This window comes from Euprymna scolopes, chromosome 6, assembly GCF_053919585.1.
Source record: "Euprymna scolopes isolate OS-2025 chromosome 6, ASM5391958v1, whole genome shotgun sequence".
Taxonomy (NCBI): Eukaryota; Metazoa; Mollusca; class Cephalopoda; order Sepiida; family Sepiolidae; genus Euprymna; species Euprymna scolopes.
The window spans coordinates 18,514,392-18,539,923 of NC_136487.1; the positions used below are offsets into that span (position 1 = coordinate 18,514,392).

The window sequence follows — 25,532 nt, forward strand, 5'->3', positions numbered from 1 at the left end:
TGATACAGCTGGAGTTATTGACTGAAACTTGACTTTATATATATATATATATATATATATATATATATATATATATATAATAGCAGGCCGCTCAGCATTGCCTGGTCGTAAAATATCCATAAATATTATATTTTAATTCATACAGAAACTGAGACATGCACAAGCATTTTGTTTTTTCTAAACAGTCCACTTCTTGTAAGTAAAAAAACAAACACTTAAGCTGAGATCGATACCAAAACTTAACAACAGTGAGTCAAGTACGATAACCATTTGACCAGAGTGACACACTTTTTAAATTTTTTTTTTTTTAAACCAACTTATATTTAACATAAGGAATCTATAATATGAACCATTCACGTATGCACAATCATGAAACAGTAAACATAGAAATCCGACAACTCCCACATACCAATTTGTAAACTTTTACCCTTTAGAAGCCCTTTTTTTTTCTGGATGAAAACTTATTAAAACGTTTTCCACCTATATACCAAATTTCAAGTCTAAAGATTAAAAATTTGTTTAATATATAGGTTGAGAAGTGTCCTCACACATTCTCACTTATATATATTTCCCTCAAACCTCTGGCCTTGATGACATTTGGTTATGCTCTAAGCTCAAGGAAACCCTTAGAGGCTGTCGTAATGAGACAATTGACAAATGAAAGAGGCTGTGACGAAGGTCATTGACACGCTCATACAAGAGGATTTAAAACGTTTCAATCATAGTCATTTGTTTTCATAGTTTTGCATATGAATTACAAAATGTTATATTTCCCCAAGACCTCTGGCCTTGATGGAGGGGAGACTAAAACTTGCTGCTATGGTTTCAAATGATCTGAAATAACAGCAAAAGGAGACTTGATTCCAAATATTTCTTGTATGTTATATATCCCCTATCAAATAATTCTTATACACTGTAAAATTTAATTATGTATGAAAGCCAAAGGAGGGAGATATAATATTTGGAAACCATATCAGCAAGTTTTAGTGGCCCTTCATCAAGGCCAGAGGTTTTGAGGAAATATAACATATTTTGTAATTCATATGCAAAACTAGGAAAACAAATGACTATGATTGAAACATTTTAAATCCTCTTGTGTGAGCATGTCAAGGACCCTCATCATAGCCTCTTTCATTGCAATTGTCTCATAACGACAGCCTCTAAGGTTTTCCTTGAGCTTAGAGAATAATCAAGTCATAGGGAACAAGGTTTGGAGTGTAGGGAGGGTGAGGAACTGTCTTGATGCCCATCTTGGTCAAATAGTCTGATCTTTTCTGAGCACCCTTGGGACAAATTTTGTGCAAATCTTCTGCATCTTCAGTTCCTCACAAATAATTGTGTTACAGTTTCCACACTGACATCAAACTGTGTACTTATTGTCTCTATCCATGAAATTCTTTATTTGGCCAATCAACTCTGGTGTTCTGACTTCCTTACTCTTGCCACACCTCTCATCATCATTCAGATTCTCTACTTTTCTAGAATCTCTTATGCCACTCCAAAACTGATGCTCGATTCATGCAAGATGGTCCAAAAGCAGTCTGAAGCATTCCATACATTTCTGTGGCATTTTTTCTAAGTTTAAAACAAAATTTTGTTGCATTATCGTTCTTCTAAAGTGTCCTCACGTCCAGATTGCATTTTTGAAATTCACCAGCTGTGACAATCAGGCTTTAGTAGGGTGTATTCCAATTCCTGTTGCACTTGATGCGTATTTTATTTTATTCAAATTAAAACAACGTTTCTATATGAACTCTCATTCTTTGATGTTATTCTCGCATTGCCCACGCACAGTTCAAACATTTCAAAATACAACCGGTAGAAACAACGCGCGGCTCTTTACTAACTTCTTTCTCCAACTTTACAACATGGCAAGAAAGAAGAAAAGAAAAACAAAACAACAGAGTGAAGATGGAGTATACCTCTGAAATATATTTATGATAAATTTCAAACAAGTAAAATATTTGTTTATTTTCCTAATATTACGTTGTGATTTGGCTTTCAAGTGCACTTGATGCATATTTTATTATATATATTGTTATAAACAATAATTTTTGTAAGTTATGATTCACATAATTTTAACTCCCCTCATATATTGATATGGTAGAATAATGAGCATTTTCATCAGGAATCATTCATTAATCTATAAATATTAATTTCCATTTAAAAAATTTTAAGTGAGCGTGTGTTGTGTGTGTGTGTATGTGTAAGGACACTTCTCAAACTGTATACTCAACGAATTTTTAATCTTCAGACTTGAAATTTGGTATATAGGGTATTCAGACACGAGGAAAACTTTTTAATAGGGTTTTCCGGAAAAAAGGGCTTAAAAAGTCAAAATTAAAAAAATTGGTACTTGCGGGGCATCGGATTTGTTATGTTTAACTGATTCACAAATGCGCATGCGCACATCGTTCACATTGTTAAAAATAAGTAGGTCTGAAAACACTTTTTAAAGATTGTGTCAAGCTGGCCTAATGGTTACTGTACTTGACTCACTGTCTTTAGGTTTTGGTTTCGATCTCTGCTTGAGTTTTTTTGTTTTTTTTTTTACTTACAAGAAGTTTAGAAAATACATAATACTCGCATGCACATGTCTCAGTTTTTGTAGGAATTAAAATATATTTATGCTTATTTTATGACCAGGCAAGGCCGGACAGCCTGCTAGTATGTGTGTGTGTGTATATAAGTGCCTATACATGAAAGATATATTGCAAACTAATATCTATTTTCATATCGTAATAAATGGTTTTAATAGAAATGTGTGTGTGCACTTGTTTAAGTGTGAGTGATGTTAACAACGAGAGGACTGCTAAGATTTGCCTCAGCAGACAAACAGCCGAAGATAGGTTGCCTCCCTTCGTCTGTTATGAAATAATGGACTTTTCAACTTTAACGACAACCAAAAAAAATGTTGTTTATTTGTTACTTTATTTCTCTCTATCTCGAAACTAAGACCAGAACCAACGCTATCAATCTCCGATCTCCCCATCAATAGATTGGAATGGTCGTGATATCTGTAATCCTTTAAAGACTTCCTTAATTTTGTATTTTGTCACCTTTTTTCTAGTCAGTTTTAATTGTAAAAACGAACAAAAAACATAGTTGTTACTTCGCATGTACTTTTATCAGTAATTTTTTTTTTTTTTTTGAAAATCACCTTTTTTTTTTAATTTTTTGAAAATCACTTTTAAAAAAAAATTTTTTTTTGAAAATCACCTTTTTTTTTTTTTTTTTTTTTTTAATTTTTTGAAAATCACCTTTTTTTTCCATTTTACTTCAGAAACCAAGGGGCTCCTTCCTATGGCTAACATTTTATCTCTTTATGAAATACAGGAACATTCGAGTTTTCCATTAAGTTCTCCTTAATCTCTCAAATTTTTTTTTTAATGGAAATTGCTCTAGACGAGGCGTGAAGCCATTTGATGTAAGCAGCTAACAACAATGAATGATTATTATCACAAAAACAGTAGATGCTTATTGGCCTTTAAAAAGTAGGGGGAGGGAACAGTCAGCAAGAAGAGAGTTCCACAAGTCTGTGGTTCTTAGAAAGAAGCTACTGGAATAAAATGCTGTATTATGATGAGGTATCAAAACAGCGAATTGAAAGAGAAAGAGATACAAGTTTTAATAGAACTATGTTACACTTTTGCTGCAACGAAGGCTACCCTTGTTCGTCAGTTATAATTATGATTGTGACAGAATATTCTTATCATTGTTTTGACTCTCGAATATATATCCACGGTTAATCAACCAAGAACCACATCACTCTATATAAGATATCAACACCCGAGAGTCAAAACAGTGAAAAGAATATGCTGTTGTCCTAGCCCTAGTTATAATATCCACTAATCACCAATGAAATAGCAAGCAATAATACCACTTCCCATAGTTGCAGTGTTATTGACAGTCATTATTCTTTGTTGTGTTTGTTAGTTTTATGACAAATTTACACTAGTCAGGTGATCATTATTACTAAAACCAACATTATTTAAATAACATCGTAAAATTAATCAAAAACTAATCATTTTCACCGGCTCATTTGTCACCTGTATGCATTAAAATTATATAAGGAGATCAAATAAGTATATAAGGGTTCTTTAAGCAGAGACTTTTCAATATAATAAAAAGCTTGACATGCAAGTGGAGCTTAGATACAAGCGGAAAAGATATTGATAATGGAAAAATATATACAGATGAATATAGTTATTGATCAATTTAAAACAAGGGAGTACACTACAGTGTGTAGGGGTTATGAACGCTTTTTATTCCAGGCATTTCAAAGCCTAATGCTTCTTATCAGAAGAGTAGGGGATGTAGTGGCATAAATCCCTACACACTGTATTCACTTGTTTTAAATTGATCAGTAAATCTATATTCATAAGTATATATTTTTCTATTATCAATATCTTTTTTCTTGTATATATATATATAGTCTTGAAAGTTTTTTTAAAACCTTTAAAACTATTAAACAGAAGTGTCTTTCGTTGGAAAATTATTTTTTGAGCAAGTCAATTAATTTCCTGTATCGCTGAATAGTTTTACTTACATGAACAAACAATAGTACCAATGTTCTTAAAGGGATCATCAGTTATTTACCATGAAACACTGATTTATAAGTAAAAATGGCAAAAGGAAAAAACAATATAGACGAATATCTCACAATGAGTTTATCGAAATCTTGGATACAATGCATAAAGGGAAAACATAAGTTTATCAAATTACAAAGAATATTCGGCTAAAACTCTCCCACCTCCCATGAGATTTTACTTTTTAGGCGATTACATCTGAACCCACTTAAGAACTTTTTTTGGAGGGGGGGGGGGGAGTTAAAAAGGAACATTTCGCTTGGTGACGGCTTTCCGGTATTAAAATCAGATTCCGACATTAAGCAGTGTTCATCAGAAAACAGTTCTTCATTAATATTGTTCACTTCAAGTTTTCTTTAATTTTTTTTATTTCACTATTTTGAACACGATGGAATCAGTAATGCAGTTAAACAAAAAAAAAATAATTAAGTACATTATTACTATGATGTTTAATATATTTAAATTTTGCTACATTTTTTTCTTTTGTTTGAGGTGAAACATCAAAAATAAAGCACAGCGCCACTTAGTCATGAGGGGCTGCTATTTGTGACCAGATTTGCATATTACACTCGAATTTCTGCATGTAAATACAGTTAGGAGCTAGAGAGGGAATTCCAAAGTACAGCAATCTGAAGGAAAAAAGCTATTCAAGTAGAAAGCTTTACGACATCTAGGGATCTCTAGTGTAGGAGTGGAATTTGGCTGCTTGTCTGGTTTGTCGAGGGTATACTAGTACTCAGTTTCTCAGAGCACTTGCCATTGACATAATTGTAAAACAGGCACAAGGATGCCACGTTTTGGCGATAGACAGAGGTTGAAGTTTAGTTGATAGTTCGGGACCTATTAGGTTGGCAACTCTTTTTTTTTAACCTTGTCTAGGAGCAAGAAATGCAAATGCATGGGCGAACCATAAAAAAAAAAACAGACTATTTAAAAAACTAGAATAAAGTATTTAAAAATGTTATCAATACAAACTATTTAAAAAGTATTTTCACAAAAAAAAAAGAGAACATTCTAATTATAAAAAATACTAAACTATTTAAAAAATATTTTCGAAGAAAACATTCCTATTATAAAAGCGTTTTATTTGATTATGTGTAAAAAAAAAAAAAGTTTTATTTGATTATGTGCGACAATGAATACACATTTTAAATTATAAAAAGTTTTATTTTGCTATTTGTTAATATTAAAAAAAAATGATTAAAACAAATTACTAATTTTGCGATACATCCGACTTCTTATAAGTATTCGTTTTTTGATAAACTCTACTTATCAACTTCCGATATCCAAAACCGGAAGTCTCCACCAAGTAGACTGTTTCTAGTTTTTAATTTGATTTTAATGGAAACGTTAAAAATCATTTTTACCTAATTTTCTGTATGATAATGTTTTCAAAAAGTAAGAATCTTTTCGGTGCAAGAAAATTAAAAGCAGTGACCGCCAGAGATTAAATCATTTAATTAAATTTTCATTTTCAAGACTTATAAAAATAAATTGAATTTAGGTAAATATGGCAGTGGTAAATTTTTATTTAGGCTTTTTTTTTCAGGTTTATTATACGTAAATATTCATAAAATTAATTATTTAATAAAATGTTTTATTTTTCTGTTTCTACAAAATTTGAACCTAACCAAACAGACTTTCTCCAAACTAAACCTAAACTTAGGCTATGGTTAGTTTACAGTTGGGCTTAAAAAGAAAAGTTCAGTTATAATTCTGCAGTTTAGTGTTTTTTTGTTTTTTTTTTCGATTATTGTATTGTTTGCTTCTGAATTTAACATTTTGCCAAATTTTACAAAATGAAAATAAATGTTAAAAATTGATGTAATAATAATTTTAAATAATGAATACATGTGGTATGAATCTATTTACATTGGTTACAATTAGTCCCAATAAAAAAAAAACGCCTAGCCCCCACCCCACCAGTGTAAACGACGATTTAAGATAATTAAAAAAAAAAAATAAAAAAAAAAAAATGTGTGTGTGGAGGGGGGCTTTGTACACTCTTCTGTAAGGATTCTAATTTTCTATTTTACCTATTTTATCCTTTTGCTATTTTTACCGAGCATCATATAGTGTGTGTGTGTGAGAGAGAGAGAGAGAGAGAGAGAGAGAGAGAGAGAGAGAGTAAACGTAAGGTTGTAACAATGTAGAATATCGGAGTATTGAAATAACGTGACACAAACAAAAGACAAACGAACGAAAGTCTTGTAGATTTTAAAAATAAATCTTTGCATATCTATTAGTGATGGGACGATTGCAATATTCCCCCCACCCCCGATTTCGATACAATTACCAATTCCTTACTAAATTCCAGATTCTTTATAAACTCTAAATAATCAACTATGAAGTAATTATTTTTCCACAATTATAGTAAAAACACATGTTAAATGTGCGGATATTTTCTCAGGCATAAAAAATACACTTGTAAGTGATCTATAGATTTTAGTTTTACTATTAGTTAAAAATAAATATTTATTATATTATCATTGCTATCAGCAGTAAAAATTTTACTTTTAACAAAATTAAATAAAAGAAAATAAAAAAAATCGTTTATTGGCATGTGAAAGTAGGTACTAATTTTTCCAATTTCACTAAAAGTTCCGATTTTTCTGATTCCCAATTCCGATTAATCGTCCCAACATTAATATCTCTTCATTTTTTCGAAAACTATTATATATCTCAGTAAATAATGACTTGCTGTTTAGTATAACTAGGATAATATTTTGTGAACAAAATATTTTAAAAAAAATGCTGGAAAAAAAAAAAAAAAAAAAAAAAAAAGTATCCCCCCTCCCCGTTTTCTTTTTTTTGAAAAAGTTGTTAGTCTCGAAATTATCAAATACATTTACGATTTCGGTTGTGTCAAAGCAGTAAGTCATTATTTACTCATTTATATATGTGATTGTTTTTGAAAAATAAATAAATATAGGAAGGTTTATAAAATCTACAACGTCGTCTTTCGTTTGTTTGTTTTTGTTCATAGGTCACATCACTTCAGTACCATGATTTTCTACATTGCCACAGCCTTCTTATACACTTAAATATTTGTTTACCAGCAATGCTTCAAGCGAACTATCTTTCCCATATATATATATATATATATATATATATATATATATATATATATATATATATATATATAATTTATATTTAAAAGAAGTTCAACTACTTTGAAGGAGAAAAAAAGTACACAACCAGAGTGGAAGCGAGTAAACCATGTCTAATTTAATGGCCTGAAAATGGATTACAAACTTCAATTATTATAGCACAGTAAAGACACTTAAAACTTAAATATTAAATATTTTTTTAACAGGTATAGGTCACAAATCAGTTGGTAAAGCAAAGTAATTTTTGACTAATTTCACTACGCTATTATTTTTAATGGCAATGATTAATTCGGGTTATTTAAGGTTAAAATAAAACCCATTGATTGTATATGATTAATTAAACACAAGGTGCTATTTCATGCATAGAAATTACCGGTTTATAGTAACATTGGGACGATTAATCAAAATCAGGAATCTGAAAAATTTGAACTTTTATGCAGTATTGGAATAAGAGAATTTGTGCCTATTTTTCCGATGCAAAAAACGATTCTTTTACTTTTTTATTTAAATTTTTTCTATCGCTGACTAATAAAATAATAAATATTTATGGAGTTTAAGCAACTAGTAAAACTACCCCCCTCCCCATAAGTGTATTTTTTTACATTTGTGGACATGTAGGCACATATTACAAGGGTTTTTACAATAATCTAGTGGGGGGGGGGGGGCAACAACTTTATATCTAAATATTTACAGATTCAAAAAGAATCGGAATCTGGAATATAAAACAGAATCGTTAATTGTATTGGAACCGAGAAAATTTTTTTATAGCCTAAAAAAAGAAAGGTTAAGATTTGAACTTGGTAAATTAACCCTCATCCCCAACCTCCTCCTCCTCCCATCATGTAATCATTGCTTGAATATTTGGGTCCGATTGCTTTTTTTTCTTTCTTTTTTTGTATTTTATTTTATATTCTTTGTAATAGATAGATTTTCTTATTTTAAATTAAACTTTAATACTTTAACTTTATCCCCACTCCCCTCCCAATTTTTATTTATTTCAATTTTTATAAGAGTTGCCATATTGTTGATTTTCTCAGCTGGGGTCATGCAAGTAATTTCTTCGATGGTGGCCCAGCCCCCAAATCAACAAAAACCTTTTTCTTCATGATTCCAAGAATTCTTTCCTGACCGCCACCCGCCTGCATCCCGCGGTTTCCCCATTTACGAAAGTAAAAAAAAAAAGAAAAAAAAAAAAGAAAAAAAAAATGGCCGTCTTTGTAATGTGTAAGAACGATTATTTGTAAAGGAAATGTCATGTTTAGTGTTACACATTCTCTTTTCGTGTTTTTTGTATTGTTTTAGTGTTTTATCTATTTTATTATTTAAATGTATGTGGGTAGGTGGTGGATTAACCAATGGGAGGGGGCGTTAGAGAGCAGGGTAAAAAACTAAGTAACATTTCTGAATTTTTGGGATAAGAACTGATTAATCGTAATCTTTGGACTATTGTTCTCATCCTGAGTGTTATTAACACAATGTTTCAGTCGATGTAACCTCCGACCTTCATCAGGTGTATGTTATCGAACTCGGGAATCCTTCTGTCGAAATTCCGTACAGAATACAGAATATTCGTTTCTTCAAAATAATTTGAAAATTGTTTTGAATTAAAAGTAGAAATTTAAATTCAAAGATCATTTATTTTATTCATAGTTTCTATTATTTATTCTGACTACTCCATTGTTAAGTGGAAGGGAGATTAAAGCACAAAGTTTGGAAGACAGAGTAAAAAACAAAACAAAACAACGTTTCTGAATTTTTGAGATGCAAATTATATTATTTAAATTCTTCAGACTACTGTTCTCATCTTAAGTATTATTTTCAAAACTAAATGACTTTAGTTAAGTTGCACCCTTCTGGAGGTTCGAGGTTCAATCCTTAGTGTGGGCGACACTCAAAAATCCAATTGCAAATTACTTAGGACTCCTAACCAATCATGGATGACGGAACAAGAGCATGTTACCCTTGTGAATTAAATAAAGGTTTCTGTTCAAAATTTGTGCAGATCCCCAAGCGACTGAAAGATTCCAGAGTTTAACAAGATACACCTGAAGAAGGTCGAAGGTTACATCGACAGAAACGTTGTGAAAATAACACGCAAGATGACAATATTCAAATATGAAAAAATTTAAAAAAAAGAAAACTCGACTCTAGGAAACAGTCCCCACAAAAACAAAAATTAACTGATATCTTGAAAAAAAAAAAAAAAACAAGATTTTGTGGGGATTTAATAGAGAAACCAATAAACGAAAACAAGAGTAAAAAAAAAAAAAAAGAATCAAATATACAACAAATAAATGTTGCCTAGATAAGTTTGTGTAGTTGAACATATTTTAAAGCGTCTCTTTAATTCTAAACACAAGTACAGCCGAGATTGTAAATTAGAGTTCTGACAAGATGGCCGACATCTAGACGTTCAACTGATAAACGCCTGGAGTGTGAAAACAAAACAAAATCCTGATAGAAATTTACCTAATAAATGTCACGGTGACACTTGTTGGGTGGATTTCTGTCAGTATTTTGTTTATTTTTCGAGTTTTGAGCCATTAATAATACTCTGAAGACAACATGATGTTGTCTGTTTAATTCACCAAATCGACACTTCTTGTTTTTGGAATCGAACAAACAACAAAGGAGAGATTAGACCTAGTAATTCACTCCCGTTAGTTTGTTTGCACTTTTCTCAATAACCACTCCTTGGATTTTTTAAAAATTTTGCACAAACATTAATCATGGTGAAAGTAAATTTTTGCCAGAATTGATTTTCCAGGATAACTGTGGTTGCGTATCTAGGGAGCATTATAGAGGTAAAATTGCCCCCAAATCGTTCATTTGTTCACACTCTTCTCAATAACCATATATGGATTTTTTAAAATTTTGTACAAATATTAGTCATGGTTAAAGTAATTTTTTCACTTGTAGAGGGGGGACCCTGCATGCTCGGCTTGTTAATCATAATTCATGTCTCATTTTGGTCTTCTCCCTCTATCTCTTTTCATCACTTTTATGTATAAGTCTGTCTTGTACAGACTGAATCTTGTTCTGTTAGATAAGTATGTTGGCCAATGGCCTAATTAATCAAATTTAAAATAATTAAAAATGCTGGTACTTGTGCAGATTGGTGAGCTTTTAAACCAACTTGAATCGTCTGTCATAAAACGTTGAAATTCATTATCGCTTTAAAAATTGTTTTAATGAATTCTATGATTTAATCAATTCGCAATTGCAAATTGTTGTCTGCTGCAATTTGATTGGCTAAGCTAGTCTTCAACCTAATAGGTCCCACACTATGAACCAAGTTCTAACTCCTGTCCCATTGCTACAATGTTGTATCTTTGTGTCTGTTTTTCGAGTATTTTAATGGAATGTTCTCTGAACTCGTAGCACTCGTGTTCTCCTCGTACATACTCCTGACTAACCTGACAGTAGCAAAATTCCACCCCTTCACAGTTGAAGTCCCTAGATGCTGGAAAGCCTTCTACTCTAATAGTTTCTCTCTTCGGATTGCTAGACTTTGGAGTTTCCTATCTGTTTCCCCGACTTGTACTGGCATGCAGAAGGTTAAATGTAATGTGAACAAACATCTCGTTGCTCAACTCCCTACAGTTCCCTGTTAGAAATGATCCCATTCTTACATTCCAAGTGGCACAAATGTGTTGGTGGGCAGCTGTAGACTTAGGTGACAACAATCAAGGTCCACAAATATTTGATCTACAGTGCTGGCATCGGGAGTGGTTTGCCATTTCCTGCAATCTGGCCCAAGATCGTTCAAACTGGTCTGCGAAGAAAATGGCTCTATCAAGATGATAGCTGTTATAAGCAAAGTTCATCAAACTAAGCTCATCTTTAAGACTCGCATTACACATCGGTCATATCATTCTCATATCATTCCTCTCCACGCATTGCAGATCTCTCTCAATTTTCACTGGCGAGGTTTCATTTCTATATATCATCATATTGCTGATTACTAAATAGCAAAAGTCTCCTGAACTTGCTCTATCCACTTTGTGCTGCATTGATATGACCAAGATAACAAAATTTCTCAACAACCTCCATAGTCTTGCCGTTCAAATACATTTTCTCCACATCTAAGTTCTCATTTATCTCCATTGTCTTACACTTCTTGCACATAAATTGGTTAGCATCTCTCAACTTACTAGTACTTTCAATTCACTTATGTACCTAATATTTATAAGTACCACACAAAAAAAAAAAAGGATTGTTTAAATCGCTCTTGCACTTATTTCACTAGATATAGCTCATCCGCAAGATCCTGCCTCCCCTCTCTACCTGGGTGGAACAAACATGTTGGTGGGCAGCTGTTTTTTCTATTTACAAATTATTAAAATGAATTTCTTAATACACTCAGTCATGGATAAGCGAGCGACTTCATAAAAGTTTAACTAATTTGCATATTCCTTTTTAAAAAGGAGTGTTCATTAATTATTCACTTTTATAGTTTCTTATTAGATGATTAATTATACTAAATTTTATTTATCCATAGTTTCTACATTGTGCATACTTGCATAGTATTTAGGATAAAAATGTTCTCGCACGTGGACCTATTATATATATACAGTGCCACGCAAAAGTATTGGATACATTATATTTTTCTTTATAACTTTAATTAGAGTTCAAGATTTTACCTAAAATTTGGTCAGTATATTCCTATTACTATTCTAAATTATATTTGGGGTAGTAATTATAAAATCAAAGTTTAGAAACTTTATATTTAAGGAAAAATATGAATTAACAAACGCTAAAGTATTGGATACACTTTAAAAAATTATTTTTCTGAAATAAATTTAAATGACTTTTGCTTAGCGTGTTGCAATAATGCAAACGAGTTATCACGGACCAATCAGAGAGCTTTATATTAAAATAATTTTATAAAATTCTTCCAGTTTGGGCTCACTCCTTCAAAGTCAACCAGTTCATTTATAAAAATGCCTAAAATTAAAGAGTGGTCAATAGACATTCGTCAAAAAATCATTGATAAGAATGAAGAAAAAGGGTATCGAATAATATCAAGGGAACTTAATCTACCACTTAGTACAGTTGGAAACGTTATTAGAAAGTTTAAAAACCCTGGTGAAACTGTTGCAAATCTTCCAAGATGTTGTCGGCCAAGGAAATTAAATGAAAAAAAAAAAATCAAGGTGGGTAAGCAGAAAGGTACAAAAAAACCCTTTTCTTACTCGTGGTGAAATTCAAACCGACCTCAGAGAAGCTGGGATTAATGTGAGCAAGGATACAATCAGTAAAGTTTTAAATTGTGCAGGTTTTGTATCAAGGTCTCCAAGAAAAGTTCCATTATTGAAACGTCAACATGTCAGATCACGTTTGAATTATGTTAAAACATATGGGGAACAACTCCAAGAATTTTGGAACAAGGTAATCTGGTCAGACGAAACGAAAATCGAAATCTTTGGAAGAAACACCGCAACACATGGATGGTGTAAAAATGGCACCGCCTATAACAAAGAATACCATTCCTACAGTAAAGTTTGGCAGTGGTTCGATTATAGTATGGGGATGTTTTTCATCCAAAGGTACTGGTAAACTAGAAATCATCAATGGTAGAATGAATGGACGTATTTACTGGGAGGTTTTGGAGAAAAACCTCCAGAAATCTGATGATTTGTTGGGACATAATAGCAATTTCGTGTTTCAGCAGGACAATGATCCCAAGCATACTGCCAAACTAACCAAAGAATGGCTTAGAAATAACGGAATTGATGTTCTTATTTGGCCCAGTCAGTCTCCAGACCTCAACCCAATTGAAAATTTGTGGAAAATATTGAAAATAAATGTTCACAAGAGGAATCCACAAAATATTCAACAACTAGAAAAGTTCTGCAAAGAAGAATGGAGCAAAATACTTGCATATCTTTACAAAAAAAAAATGTGTGCAACTATAGAAAGCGATTGGAAACTGTTGAATGCAATAAAGGCTATGCAACCAAATATGAAATCAATGTATCCAATACTTTTGCGTTTGTTGATTTATATTTTTGCTTTAATATAAACTTTCTAAACTTTAATTTTGTAATTACTACCCCAAATATTAGTTAGAATAGTAATAGTTACATGTAACTGTTTACCTTAGAATAAATAATAAAAAATATATGAAAGTGATTTTTCTTTTGTAGCTTGTAAAAATAGCTTCTAAGAAGGTAAAATTGAAAAATAAGTTGACCTTGGCAGGAGTAAATCGATTAACTTCTGAGCATGCGTACATATATATTTTTAGCTTGAAACCGATTAATTTTTAGCTTTTTTTTTTTTTTTATTCATCTGGCAATAGCTCAGACAGTAATGACGAAAGTTGAAGCACAAAATATTGACTAAGGCTGGAGCGTTAAATGTTTTGGTTTTGATTCCTGCTGATGGCATCAAAGTCATTTTTTTTTTTTTTTAACTTTTAAAATCTAATTTATAAAACTCACTATGTCTGTCTGTCTCCAAATTTTAAAACTTTATCTCTTCCAAAACTAAAAGTCGCAAAGCGGCACTAGGGGTCTCAAATGTTTAGATTTTTTATGGACCCTTCTTTTATGGGTCTTTAGCCGGTTAAAATAGTTATTAAAGGGTCAAAAATGAGTCAAATTGAAAAAAAATCATTATACATTTTTTACATTCATATTAATTTATTTTCAATCAGTTCATATGCGTATCACGTCGATACAGTGGTAACGTCACCAGCTTTGAATACTACAGTTTTGCTTTCGGTTTGATGGCATCCAAATACTTTTTTTTTTTTTTTTACGTTTGAAATCACGATTCTATAACAATATACACGAAATCTGGACAAATTAAAATATAATATTTAAGTGTATTTTACATAGTGAGTTTTATAAATTAGATATAGTATACCAAATAATAATCAATATAGAATCAATAAATACGAAATCTGCATCAAAATATATTCAAACGTTTTTTATGACCGGGCAACGTCGAGCGACCTGCTAGTAATTACTTAAGTAAGACTCTTTATCAAATCTCAACACTAATGTACTGTACACGCAATAACCCTTATCCCTTATCTACGAGTGGCTTCCGGGCCTTGATAAGTGGTGACCACCTTGTAAAAAAAAAAAGGTTTAAAACAAATGTCCTCTGCTCTTAGTGTATCTATTGTTAACATAGTTCATTAATTTGCTATCATTTTTTTTTTTTTTGAGGCGATTTATATCCAATCATAGATATGTATTTTTTAAACCTTAAAATACAAATAATCAAAATCAATTAGAGTACTGATGTTTGTGTGTAGCCGAGACCACCATATTTTGAATAAATATTCTGTTATCTCCTGTCCGCAGTATTTTAATGTTATAAAAACAATTTTCAATTTCTTTTCCAACCTTTTTTTCTTTTTTCTTTACAATTCAAATTCTCATTGACTTCTTTTTTTCTGAAACTGATTTTGTTTTGTTATTTTAGCAAGTTTAGGTTTCTTGTGAAAGAATCTCTTATCCCACAGTCACCAGTTCGCTGCTCTAAGTAGTGAGATTATCTTCGGCACATGGTGAACTGTTGATAAAGGAATAGGAAATGAAAGTCGAAAACATTTAGCGTGTATTGGGTTTAGCTGAGTTGCATGGGACTTTTATAGGGGAGCAGGACACGGAGACAATTAGCCAACTATTTTCAAGACATTATTGTGCATTCATTAGTCATGCCCATGTGAATTGAATATGATAAAAGTGACAGTGTGTGGGGGTGTAAGGACACTTCTCAACCTATACACTCAACAAATCTTTGATTTTCAAACTTGAAATTTGGTATATAAGGTATTCAGACATGTGGAAAACTTTTTAATAGGTTTTCATTTTGAAAAAAGAAAAAGGGCTACTAAGGAGTCAAAATTGAAAAATTGATATGGGGGGGCGCATCACATTTTTATCTATTTGTCAACTGTTTCACGAATGCACATGCATGAATCGTTCACATGAACATAGTCGTAGAACAGCATAAATATAAATATCGGCTTCTATTATAGAATTATGTCGGGTCCAACTTATAAGATCGGGCTAAGTAGCATTTAAGCTGACAAATCAATCTTTGATTCTGACTAGCCAAGTTTTATTTGTTATTGTATCATGTTATTGCAAGAAGTGATTTTTGCGCTATTCACCAGAGAAGATAGAAAGATTTAATCACTGTCCCTAGCAGATACTATTCATAATGTCTTTATTTTAACACTAGCAAGGGAGGGGGGCACCTGGCCTTATTTGGTCGTAAAATGTGTTTAAATATATCCTAATTCATGCTGATTTTGTTCTTATTATTAGAGAGCCTATTCTTTCTTGAATATTATATTGTACCTAATATACTGATTTTAAGTTTAAAAAAGTGATTTTCATAAATGCCATCAGCTAGAATCGAAACCAAAACATTCAGCACCCCAGCTGCATTCTCTACCATCTGAGCTATCGACATAAGAAACATTTCAAATTAAACTACTTCAAGCTATGAATTAATTTGCGCATGCGTAGAAGTAATAAAAATATGTTAGTAAGTTGAAATGAGCATTTTGCATTTCAACTTGCCGACATATTTCTGTACGTGTTATTCATCCATCCAAAGATTTTACTCATTTTAAACTATTCTTGGTGTATAATTTACTATTTCCTGTTAATTTCAGTGTTATGTGACCAGTAGTTTAAAAGTTTATTGGTAAATATTTACATACACATTGGGACAGTGAATCCTAAAAATGGAGTTATTCAAATTAAATTCAACTTATGCAAATCAAGTTGATAAAAGTAAATAATTTGCATTTTAGTTTAGTTTATTCTGATATTGTGAATAAAGACACAAAAAAGACAAGGTCAAAGAAAGAGTTTAGTAAGCCAAATTTTATTTACTGTAACTTTAGATCCATTATTATTCTCATTTTTAATGTAAAATATATACAGATCACACTACCATCTATGGCAGGGATCTCCAAAATACATCCTGTGGATAGATCCGGTCCATCATAGTATTTAATTCGACCCACAGATCTTTTATTGAAAACTTTAAAATCTTCAGAAAAAAAAAGGAAATGTCTGAAAATAGTGTGGTGTTTTATTTTTTGTTCAGAAAATGATTAAAAGAATGAACAAAAAAAAAAAAAATGAGGTTTTGGAGAAACAATTTCACTAATGAGCAAAACTGTATAAAACACATCCGGGTCATTTTTTATTTGGGCGTGCATAGCTCTAAATACCCACCCCCTCCTCCGAGACTTTTCATCTATGGAAACATTTCAAAGGCCCAAAATGGCCAAGATCCGAGTCTCTGTTCTTCGGCCTTAAACACATGGAGCAATGGGGCAAAAGGTAACTAGTTAATTTTAATGCAGCATCAAAAACCAAGCTATGAATGGCTCTTATCTCAAAGAAGTTCTCTGCTTTGATAAGTGTCTGGGTCTAACCATCACTCCTGGCCTGAAATAGAAGACTTGCATCAAATTTGTTGCTAAAATTGCTGCAAAAATGGTTGCATCATTTGATCGTTCCAGAAAGTATCTCACTCCCGATGCAATCCAAGAGCCAAATTCATCCTACAATGGAGTACTGTTACTGCATCTGGGCAGGAGCCGCTCAGAATAGCCTATGCTGCTTTGACAAAATTCAAACCGATTTCAAAACTTACCAGGTGGTGCCCTTTTCTGTTTCCTGCAACCTCTTCTCCCACAGAAGAGACGTTGCAAGCCTGTCTCTGTTCTGTTGTCATTTTCATGGTAAGTGCTCGTCTGAGCTTCAATCTATTATCCCCTTTGTAAAGGTTTCACAAAAAACACTCAATTATACTCAATTTCCATCACTAACAATTACTACACTGTTGTCTAGGTGATCACTGTACACTCATTTAATCATTATCCTCGAGCAGCCTTTGGGCCTTGATAAGTGGCGACACCCTTAAAAAAAATTGCTTCATTTTTTTTTAGCTTAGATAATGAAGCTAACAAAAAGGTGTGATTATAGGAAAATATTTACAAACAAATTTGAATGTAATAGATTCCAGACAATAAAATAAAACTGTTATAACTGTTTGAATGAAGCAGCAGTACCATAGTGTTATAACATGTTTTTTTTATGTTTGACTAGCAGGGTTATCAGTCAAAAGTGTAACCTAGTTCTTTTAAAACTTATCTTTCTAACTCTTTATCCATCTCTCTTTCTCTTCTCAACCCCCTTTCTACTCTGGCCAGCCCATTCCTCTCTAGCTGGACATCCACAAACACATCCACCTTTTATATAACAAATTTCTCGAGTAACGAGTTGACATTTTCTCCCCCCCCCTCTCCTGTGGAAATTCCACACTTTCTTCCTCTATCTGTAATTTGCTGTTAATGTAATTTCGTTTGAAATAATACATTTATGTAAGGTGTTATATTAAGCAAAAATTGTATCTTTTCATAAAAATAATTGCCATTATGAGTTAAATATTCTTTAAATAAAATGAATGTCTTTTCATTCTCCATTAAAAATTTTAGCAATTTTATATATTTTTAAAACAATAAATCTTCAAACCGTAAAAACTACTTATCAACCAACTATTTAGTAGAAGTGCTCTTTAACTCTCCAAAAGTATTATTTTTCAGAAGAGTTATATTAGTGGAAAGGGAAGACAATCCAAAATGACTGTTACAATTCTTAATATTGATTTTTATTCGATTAAAGTTAGTTATCTTTTCCCAAATGAAAGGAATAAAAAGTTATATAAAAAATATATTTCATAATAACTTAATGTTATATTTTATTTGTGCATTTAAAAAAATATTTATTTTCAAATTTTGAAATATAGAATGTTAACAATTTCAATTCAATAAATGTTTCATTATTTTGTTTCGTTTTCCGTTGTGATATTTCGTTACTTTTATTGAACTTGTTTTCAATTACTAGAAAAGTTTAGTTAGAAAACAAGCATTCACTTTGGATTGTTGTCCCTTTCTTAACTTGTATTAGAATTGTTGAAATGGAATTATTGATTAAAATCGTATGACCAAATAGATATACTGAAATGAATTAAATCAATTTTGAACTATAAATGAATTTGTTAATTTTATATAACAACAAAAGTGTGATAAGTGTGGCACATTGCTTCTTAACCAAACTAATCTCTCTAAAAGAAAAGTCTAAGTAATTATCTCCCTTTTGCTTGATTCACCAACCGTTTTTTTGTTTTTCCAGTAAATTTAACTTCTTTCATTAATTGCAATTAATCTTTAATTTAATCTTTTTAGCCAAATTTTCTTGCACATCTTTTAATAATTTTTTAATGGGATGAAGGGCATACAGCAAGGTGTTGTCTGGGGAAGAGCAAGGAAACATGTGATAAAGTTTGAGAAGAGCTTTTATTTAGGTTTCAGAATCTGATCCTAGAATCACAAATCATCCGCCATTACAAGTGAGATGCAATCGTTTTCGACATTGGCAGCTGATCCATATCAAAGTCGGTTTTGTAATGTGATGGCTTTTAAGAGAAAAACAACGATTCACTGCGTTTGAAAATACACTTAGAGCCATTAGTAATGGGATGAAAAAGCGAATAGATTCCAAGCATCTTAAGCTGAGAGCTTTATGAAGTTTTTTTTTTTTTTTTTTTTTTTTTAAACAGACAACTTCTCTTTATGCTCTTGTGTACTTACTTGCCTCTCCCAAGTTTGGATGAATGAAGAACTCCGGCTCTATGATGTCTATAGCAGCATCAAAGATTTGCTTATATTTTCAGCACTTGACTACTATCTGATCCTTTGATGTATTATTTAATGGATATCATAGCAAACTATGGAATTGGTTATGAATTCAAATATGAGTTATCACTTATAAAGCCCAAAAATTACTTAAGGATAAGGGTTAATGGGATGGATTAATTGCCATTTGAATGATGAAAAATATTATGAGAGGATTGAAAATGATAATGATGAGAATTTGAATACTTATGAGGATGATTCATGACATTTTTTGAAATGGGATTTTTTTTTTTTTAAAAAGGTGGTCACCATTTATCAAGGCCCGGAAGCCACTCAGGGATAAGGGTTATTGCATGTACAGTATGTTAGTGTGGAGATTTAATAAAGTGTCTACTTAAGGGGCGGTTCATCAGGAATTTGTTTACGTTGGACTTGAAGACATCCAGGTTGTAGTCAGGTGGGAAGCAGGCAGACGGAACAGAGTTCCATAGACGTGCAGTTCTAAGAAAGCTTTGTTCATGAAATCTACATTTTGATTTAGCCACAGATAAAGAGTGGGGAAAATTTTTGACAGTGGTTTCAGCAAGACAGGTGTTTTTCATAAAAGATTGGCGAGGGGGGACTAGAGTTTGGAACCCAGACGAGCACCTGCCATGGAAATAACGATAAAACAAGGATAGGCTCGCAACGTCTCTTCTGTGGAAGAGAGGTTGCAGGGAAGAGAAAAGGGCATCCCCCACTAAGCCACGAAGTCTATTTTGTACTCTGTCAAGGCAGGATAGGCTGTTTTTAGCAGCTCCTGCCCAGATATGGCAGCAGTATTCCATCCTTGGACGTACTTGGCTTTTACATAGATAGAGAATTGCATCAGTAGTGAGATATCTTCTGGAGCGGTAGAAGGATCCCACCATCTTTCCAGCGATCTTGGCAACAGACTTGATGTACGTGTTCCATTTCAGATCAGGAGTAAAGGTCAAGCCCAGAAGCTTGTCAAAACATGGGTCTTCTCCTAGACGAGAGCCATCCATTTCAATTGATGCCAGATAGGGATCAGAGCGTTGATGATGTAAAGATAGGAGTTTGGTTTTAGATGCATTAAAAGTTACCAGCCACATCCTCCTTGGTCTGTACTGAGAGGGAGATGACTTTTCACCTGAATTCTTAAATACAGGGCACACTGATGAGGTTTTCCAGGGTGTTTGAAAGCACTAAGGCAATGCTTAAACAGTTTCGTAAGTATGGGAGTAAGTTCTGGTTGAAGCTTTTTTAACACTATAATTGGGATGCCATCAGGGCCAGTTGCTTTACTGGAATAAAGGTCCTTGATTAGCTTGGCGACCTCATGCACAGATATTTGTATGTTACCTAGCATGTTCCGTGTTATAGAAGAAAATATGGGGAGTTGATGGCCTTCGTCACATAGGGTAGAATTACCTGCAAAGTTCTTGGCAAATAGTTTGGCCTTGTCTGATGTTGACGAGATGATCTCTGGTCCATTGATAATGGTTGGGATAGAACGCACTCTTCTGTTCAGGATCCTATTTGTTATTTGCCAAAACTGATGGGAACCAAGCTGCTGATCAGCTACTTTGGATTTAATGGACTGAGCATATTGCTCTAGCATTTTTTATTACTCTTTTACAGTGGTTGCTGGCGTTCCTGAAAGCAGCTTTAGTCTCAGTGCATCTATTACGTTGGTAGCTATGGAAAAAGTGATTTCTGTGTGCGATGGCAACAGCACATTCTGGGGAGAACCATGGCTGGCTGTTAGGTTTTTGTTGGAATTTTTTAGCTAGTATGAATCGGTCTATGCCTACAATTAACCATTCGGTCAGGTCTAATACTCTAGAGGCACATCCTTTTTAAACATGGAATGCAAAGATAGATCAGATATGAATGTACGGAAGTTATCCGAGTCAGCCATAGAGTATTGGTATACAGTATGGTGGAGGGGTACGTTTGGGGACATTACATTTCATTTTTATCTTAACTGATACGACGGAGTGGTTGGAGGATCCTAGAGGAGAAAGAACAGAATGAAAACGATCACATTTTAGTTTGCAGGGAAGCAGTTCTGCAGTAATGCGTTTTATAGCTGGGAAGTTCTTGGAAAGAAATTCTGTTGATGGAGATTCTGTTTGATTGTAATCACATGGAGGAACTGAGGAAAGTTGTTTAGTTTTAGTAGTAAAAGATTTACAAGTAGGAACCTGTGATTGTATTCAGTTATGCATACTTTGAATTGTAAAAGAAATACGTGCTGGATTTTTGAGATTTAAAAACAAGAAACGAAATTCTAACAGTGTTTCTGTGATACTATTGACGCCCCCACCCCAACAGTTAGAAAGTAAAGAAGAAGTAAGTTGATCAGCAGAACAAAGTTTATAGAGAGTGAGGTTAGTAGAAAGACAATGGATTGGAAGGTTTTCATGAGGGCACACAAAAGAAAGCTTAAATAGGATTGTTAATCAAGGTGTGGCAGTGATGAGGACAAGAGGACCAGAAAATATATTTAGAGTTAGATTATAACAGTTTTAGGAGTGTTCAAGTGTTTTGCGACAATTTATAACAACATTTTGGGTTTTGGATAGTAGAAAGCAGGTCGGGGCTCGGAACAGATTGAGATGAGCTGCCGGCAACTGATGACAGAGTCCGTAATAGACTACGTAGATGTGGACCTTGACACTTAGGGGGTTGTTTCCTGCGATGGTGTCACACACATATCCAGAGTCTAACCCATATATACAGAATGTGTTGGAGTCTCGTTTCTCTCAAATTTGTTGATTTGTGAATCCGTGTGAATCCTCTCTTAAAAACAATGACACAACCAGATAAGATGAAAGAGCAAAAGACTATGGAAATAGCATTGGAGTCGACAATTGTTGTCAAGAGGGGACACATGGTGACACATTTTGATCTCCTGTAAAGGAAGAGAACTTTACAACTTGGATAATTGTGAATCTTCAATTTGATTTCTTACCGAAAGCTCAACTTATCAGAGCTTAATAATTATTATTTAATAAATATTTTAAAAAATATCCATAGACGTGTGTGTGTGTGTTTTTACTACACTCTTCAGTATTTTGCCATCTGGATGATTTGCATGTTGAATATTAAACACAAGTTTTTTGTTTTGATTCTTTTAAATTAATGCATTTTTTTTTTAAATTTCATTAACCAGGATCTGCTGTTAGGAGACTGTTCAAAGGCAAAAGAAAAATTGAAATGGTCCAGAAAATATGATTTTAAAGTAAGTAAATTTTTCTTTCCTTTTTTTCTTTAAAAAAAAAAACAACAAAAAACAAAAACAACAAACAAAAAAAAACTTCTGTTTTATGCAATAAATTTGTATCTGGTGTGATAATTATGAATGTTCAAACTTATGTATGGTGGAGAACGAAGCATTAAAAATAGTGAAAAAGTTATAGTCTGTTGACTTAGAATGCGTGCTTTATGCCAAATTTGAGCCTTTTTTTTTTTTTGCATTAAATACTAATCCTTATTAATTTCTAACAGTGCATCAAATGGATACCATAATATAAGTATTATGGTATCCATTCACTGCACTTTATCATAAAAAGGTCCATTTATTTCATCCAGATCGGCTCAGTAGTTTCAGAGACAAAGTGGAATGGATGAACGGACAGACAAACTAAGAGAAATATAATATAGACGACCTTCTTGCAAAAGGTTTTAGATAAATTCTATGAGAAAGTAGACCCAGAACTAGAAGCTATGTTCACTCTTCAATTAAAGTGATTTATCACAACTTTATTCAAGTGGATGGAGTCAGTGCTGCAAACTTAATGATCAGCAACACAGATATAAACTATTCTTGATAAAAGCAGGCATGATTTAGTTATATATTTAAATCCTACATCAGCAAGTAAAAATTATGTTAACTAGTATGGATTTTGGAGAGGGTTACATTAAGTGCATAACCTGGCAACAAGCAGAAATATACAGTGCAGCCAGCATGATAGGCATGAGAGTTCAAAGGTTAGCTCCCTAAACAAAACATGCTAGAAATGCAAGTGTTGCCTGATTAGATAAAATAACCAGACGGTTAGGGGAAAGAACTGAGTTTCTAGTCAGTTTGTGTCTGAAAACAGATAAGACGTGCCCAACTGTATACAAATCTTAGTGAATATTGCCTCAAAACTCTGCTCATGAGCGTCGACCATTTTAAGGCTAAGTAATTGATCTCTATCCCAAAGAGAATACTCTTTGAATAAAACCCTTGACATCACAAGTCACCATGTGTATTCAGGCATGAGTAGATATCTTAAACAGAAGTTTAACAACCACAAGAGGGTCGCAGACCACATATAGAAAAGTGATAATAAAAAGAATAAAAGACCAGTGACCGCGCATGTATGTAAGAAGACTTGAGTGACTTGTTTCTTGATTGCTCACTAGCAAAACTCCACAAGTGCACAAGTATGTGTTTGTTGGAAACATGTACAAAGGGTTCATTTATCAGGTTGTTTGTTTAAACTTGTGTTATTAAAATGTTACAATTTGTCTGTTCAGAAGTTAGCTCATCCAGTTTATTTCTAGTTTTTTTGTTGCAATAACTGGTGGTTGTTTGCGGCAGTGTTCATTGAAGGCAGAGTTTGTTAAAAACGAGTAGCCCTTAACCATGAGCACTTCCAGGTGAATGGACTTAGATAACAAGGAATTATATCAGACCCTCCATGCAAGATCCAACATTTAAATTTCACAGCCTATGAGGTAAAAGAGAACCATTTTTTTTTTTTTTTTTTTTAAATCAAGACAGCATCTCCAGGTGATTGCCCATCAAGGCTAAAGACAGTTTCACTTGTTCTTTTGGGTTTCTAAAAAAATTGTTTTTCCATCTAAAAAAAAAAAAAAAAAAAAAAAAAATGGTGGGAGTGGGGAAGGATTTTTCATTAGTATGGTGTTCTGTTACCTACCATGGAGTTCAATTTCTGTTGGAAATATATAGAGGGAGGGTTCAATCGCTTTAGTTGATACAGGGATACACAACCTGTATACTTATAGGTCTTGCACTATTTGTCAAGCTCTAATTTCTGTCCCATCACGGCAACATTGCACCCCTGTGCCTGTTTTATAAATAATTTAATAGAAAGTGGTCTAATGAACTCTTAGCATTTGTGCCCCCTTGACGTACTAACCCAACAAGGAGCAAAATCACACCCCTTCTCTGTTGAAGTCCTTAGATGCTGGAAAGCCTTTTACTCTAATAGTTCCTTACCTCTGGCTCCTGGACTTTGAAATTTCCACCTTGTTTCTTACTTCACTGACTGTACTAGCCTGCAGAAGTTTAAATGTAATGTGAACAGACATCTTGCTGCTCAACTCCCCACAGCCCTTTTTAGATATGATCTCAAATAAAAGCCTCTTATATTCCAAGTGGTAATATACCTTATTTACCAAATTTCCACTACTAACGATTACTATGATATTGTCCCATTGACTACTGTACACTCTTTAACCCTTATCCTCAAGTGGCCTCTACGGAAACAAAAATAAGTTCAAGCCATTACATAAAAATGATTTATAACAATTCTCTACAGTGCAATTTAAACTTCAATATATTGTAGACTGTTACTGTAGGGAGACATGGTGCATTGCGATGGGCCCTGGTTAGAGCAAGTGATAATATACCTTGTTTTGAGTAAAAAAAAAAATAACTAACTAAACAAAAACAAATTGCATAAAGTTACAGTTTTGACACCAGCACATGCCAGCATATAAAACGGATGCTAAAGCAAAGATGATAAATTGACTAGAATCTCTCATAAAGAAGAAAATTGTATTTTATTTTTAAATTCAATTACAGATGCTGGTTAAAGAAATGGTTGAAAGTGACTTAAAAGTAATGAAGACAAATCCGAATGCCTAAGGTGAGTTCTTAACATTTCTTTACTATCGACAATGCATCGTCTTTTTTAAATGTTTTTTGAGATGAGGATTCATAATTTGTATCATTTGGATTATTAAGACTACTGTTCTCATCTTGAGTATTATTTTTACAATGTTTTGGCTGATGTAACCTCCGACCTCTTTCAGCAATAACTTGTGTCATAAGAGGAATTTTCCTCTGTAAAATATGAAGAAATTACAATTTCTTATGTAAATGATAGTATAAAAAAAATGATAGTA

General features: G+C 32.8%; 1 protein-coding gene across 2 annotated transcripts in view; it reads left to right on the forward strand.

Annotated features, from left to right (window-relative positions):
* LOC145277556 (GDP-mannose 4,6 dehydratase-like) overlaps window positions 1-25,532 on the forward strand; it is a 337,466-nt gene that overhangs the window by 306,096 nt on the left and 5,838 nt on the right. For both annotated transcript variants that reach the window (XM_080129028.1, XM_080129029.1), the window contains 2 exons: window positions 22,564-22,632; window positions 25,210-25,273. In XM_080129028.1, coding sequence (XP_079985154.1) covers window positions 22,564-22,632; window positions 25,210-25,272 — 132 coding nt within the window. In that variant the 3' untranslated portion in view covers window position 25,273. The remainder of the gene's footprint in view (window positions 1-22,563; window positions 22,633-25,209; window positions 25,274-25,532) is intronic.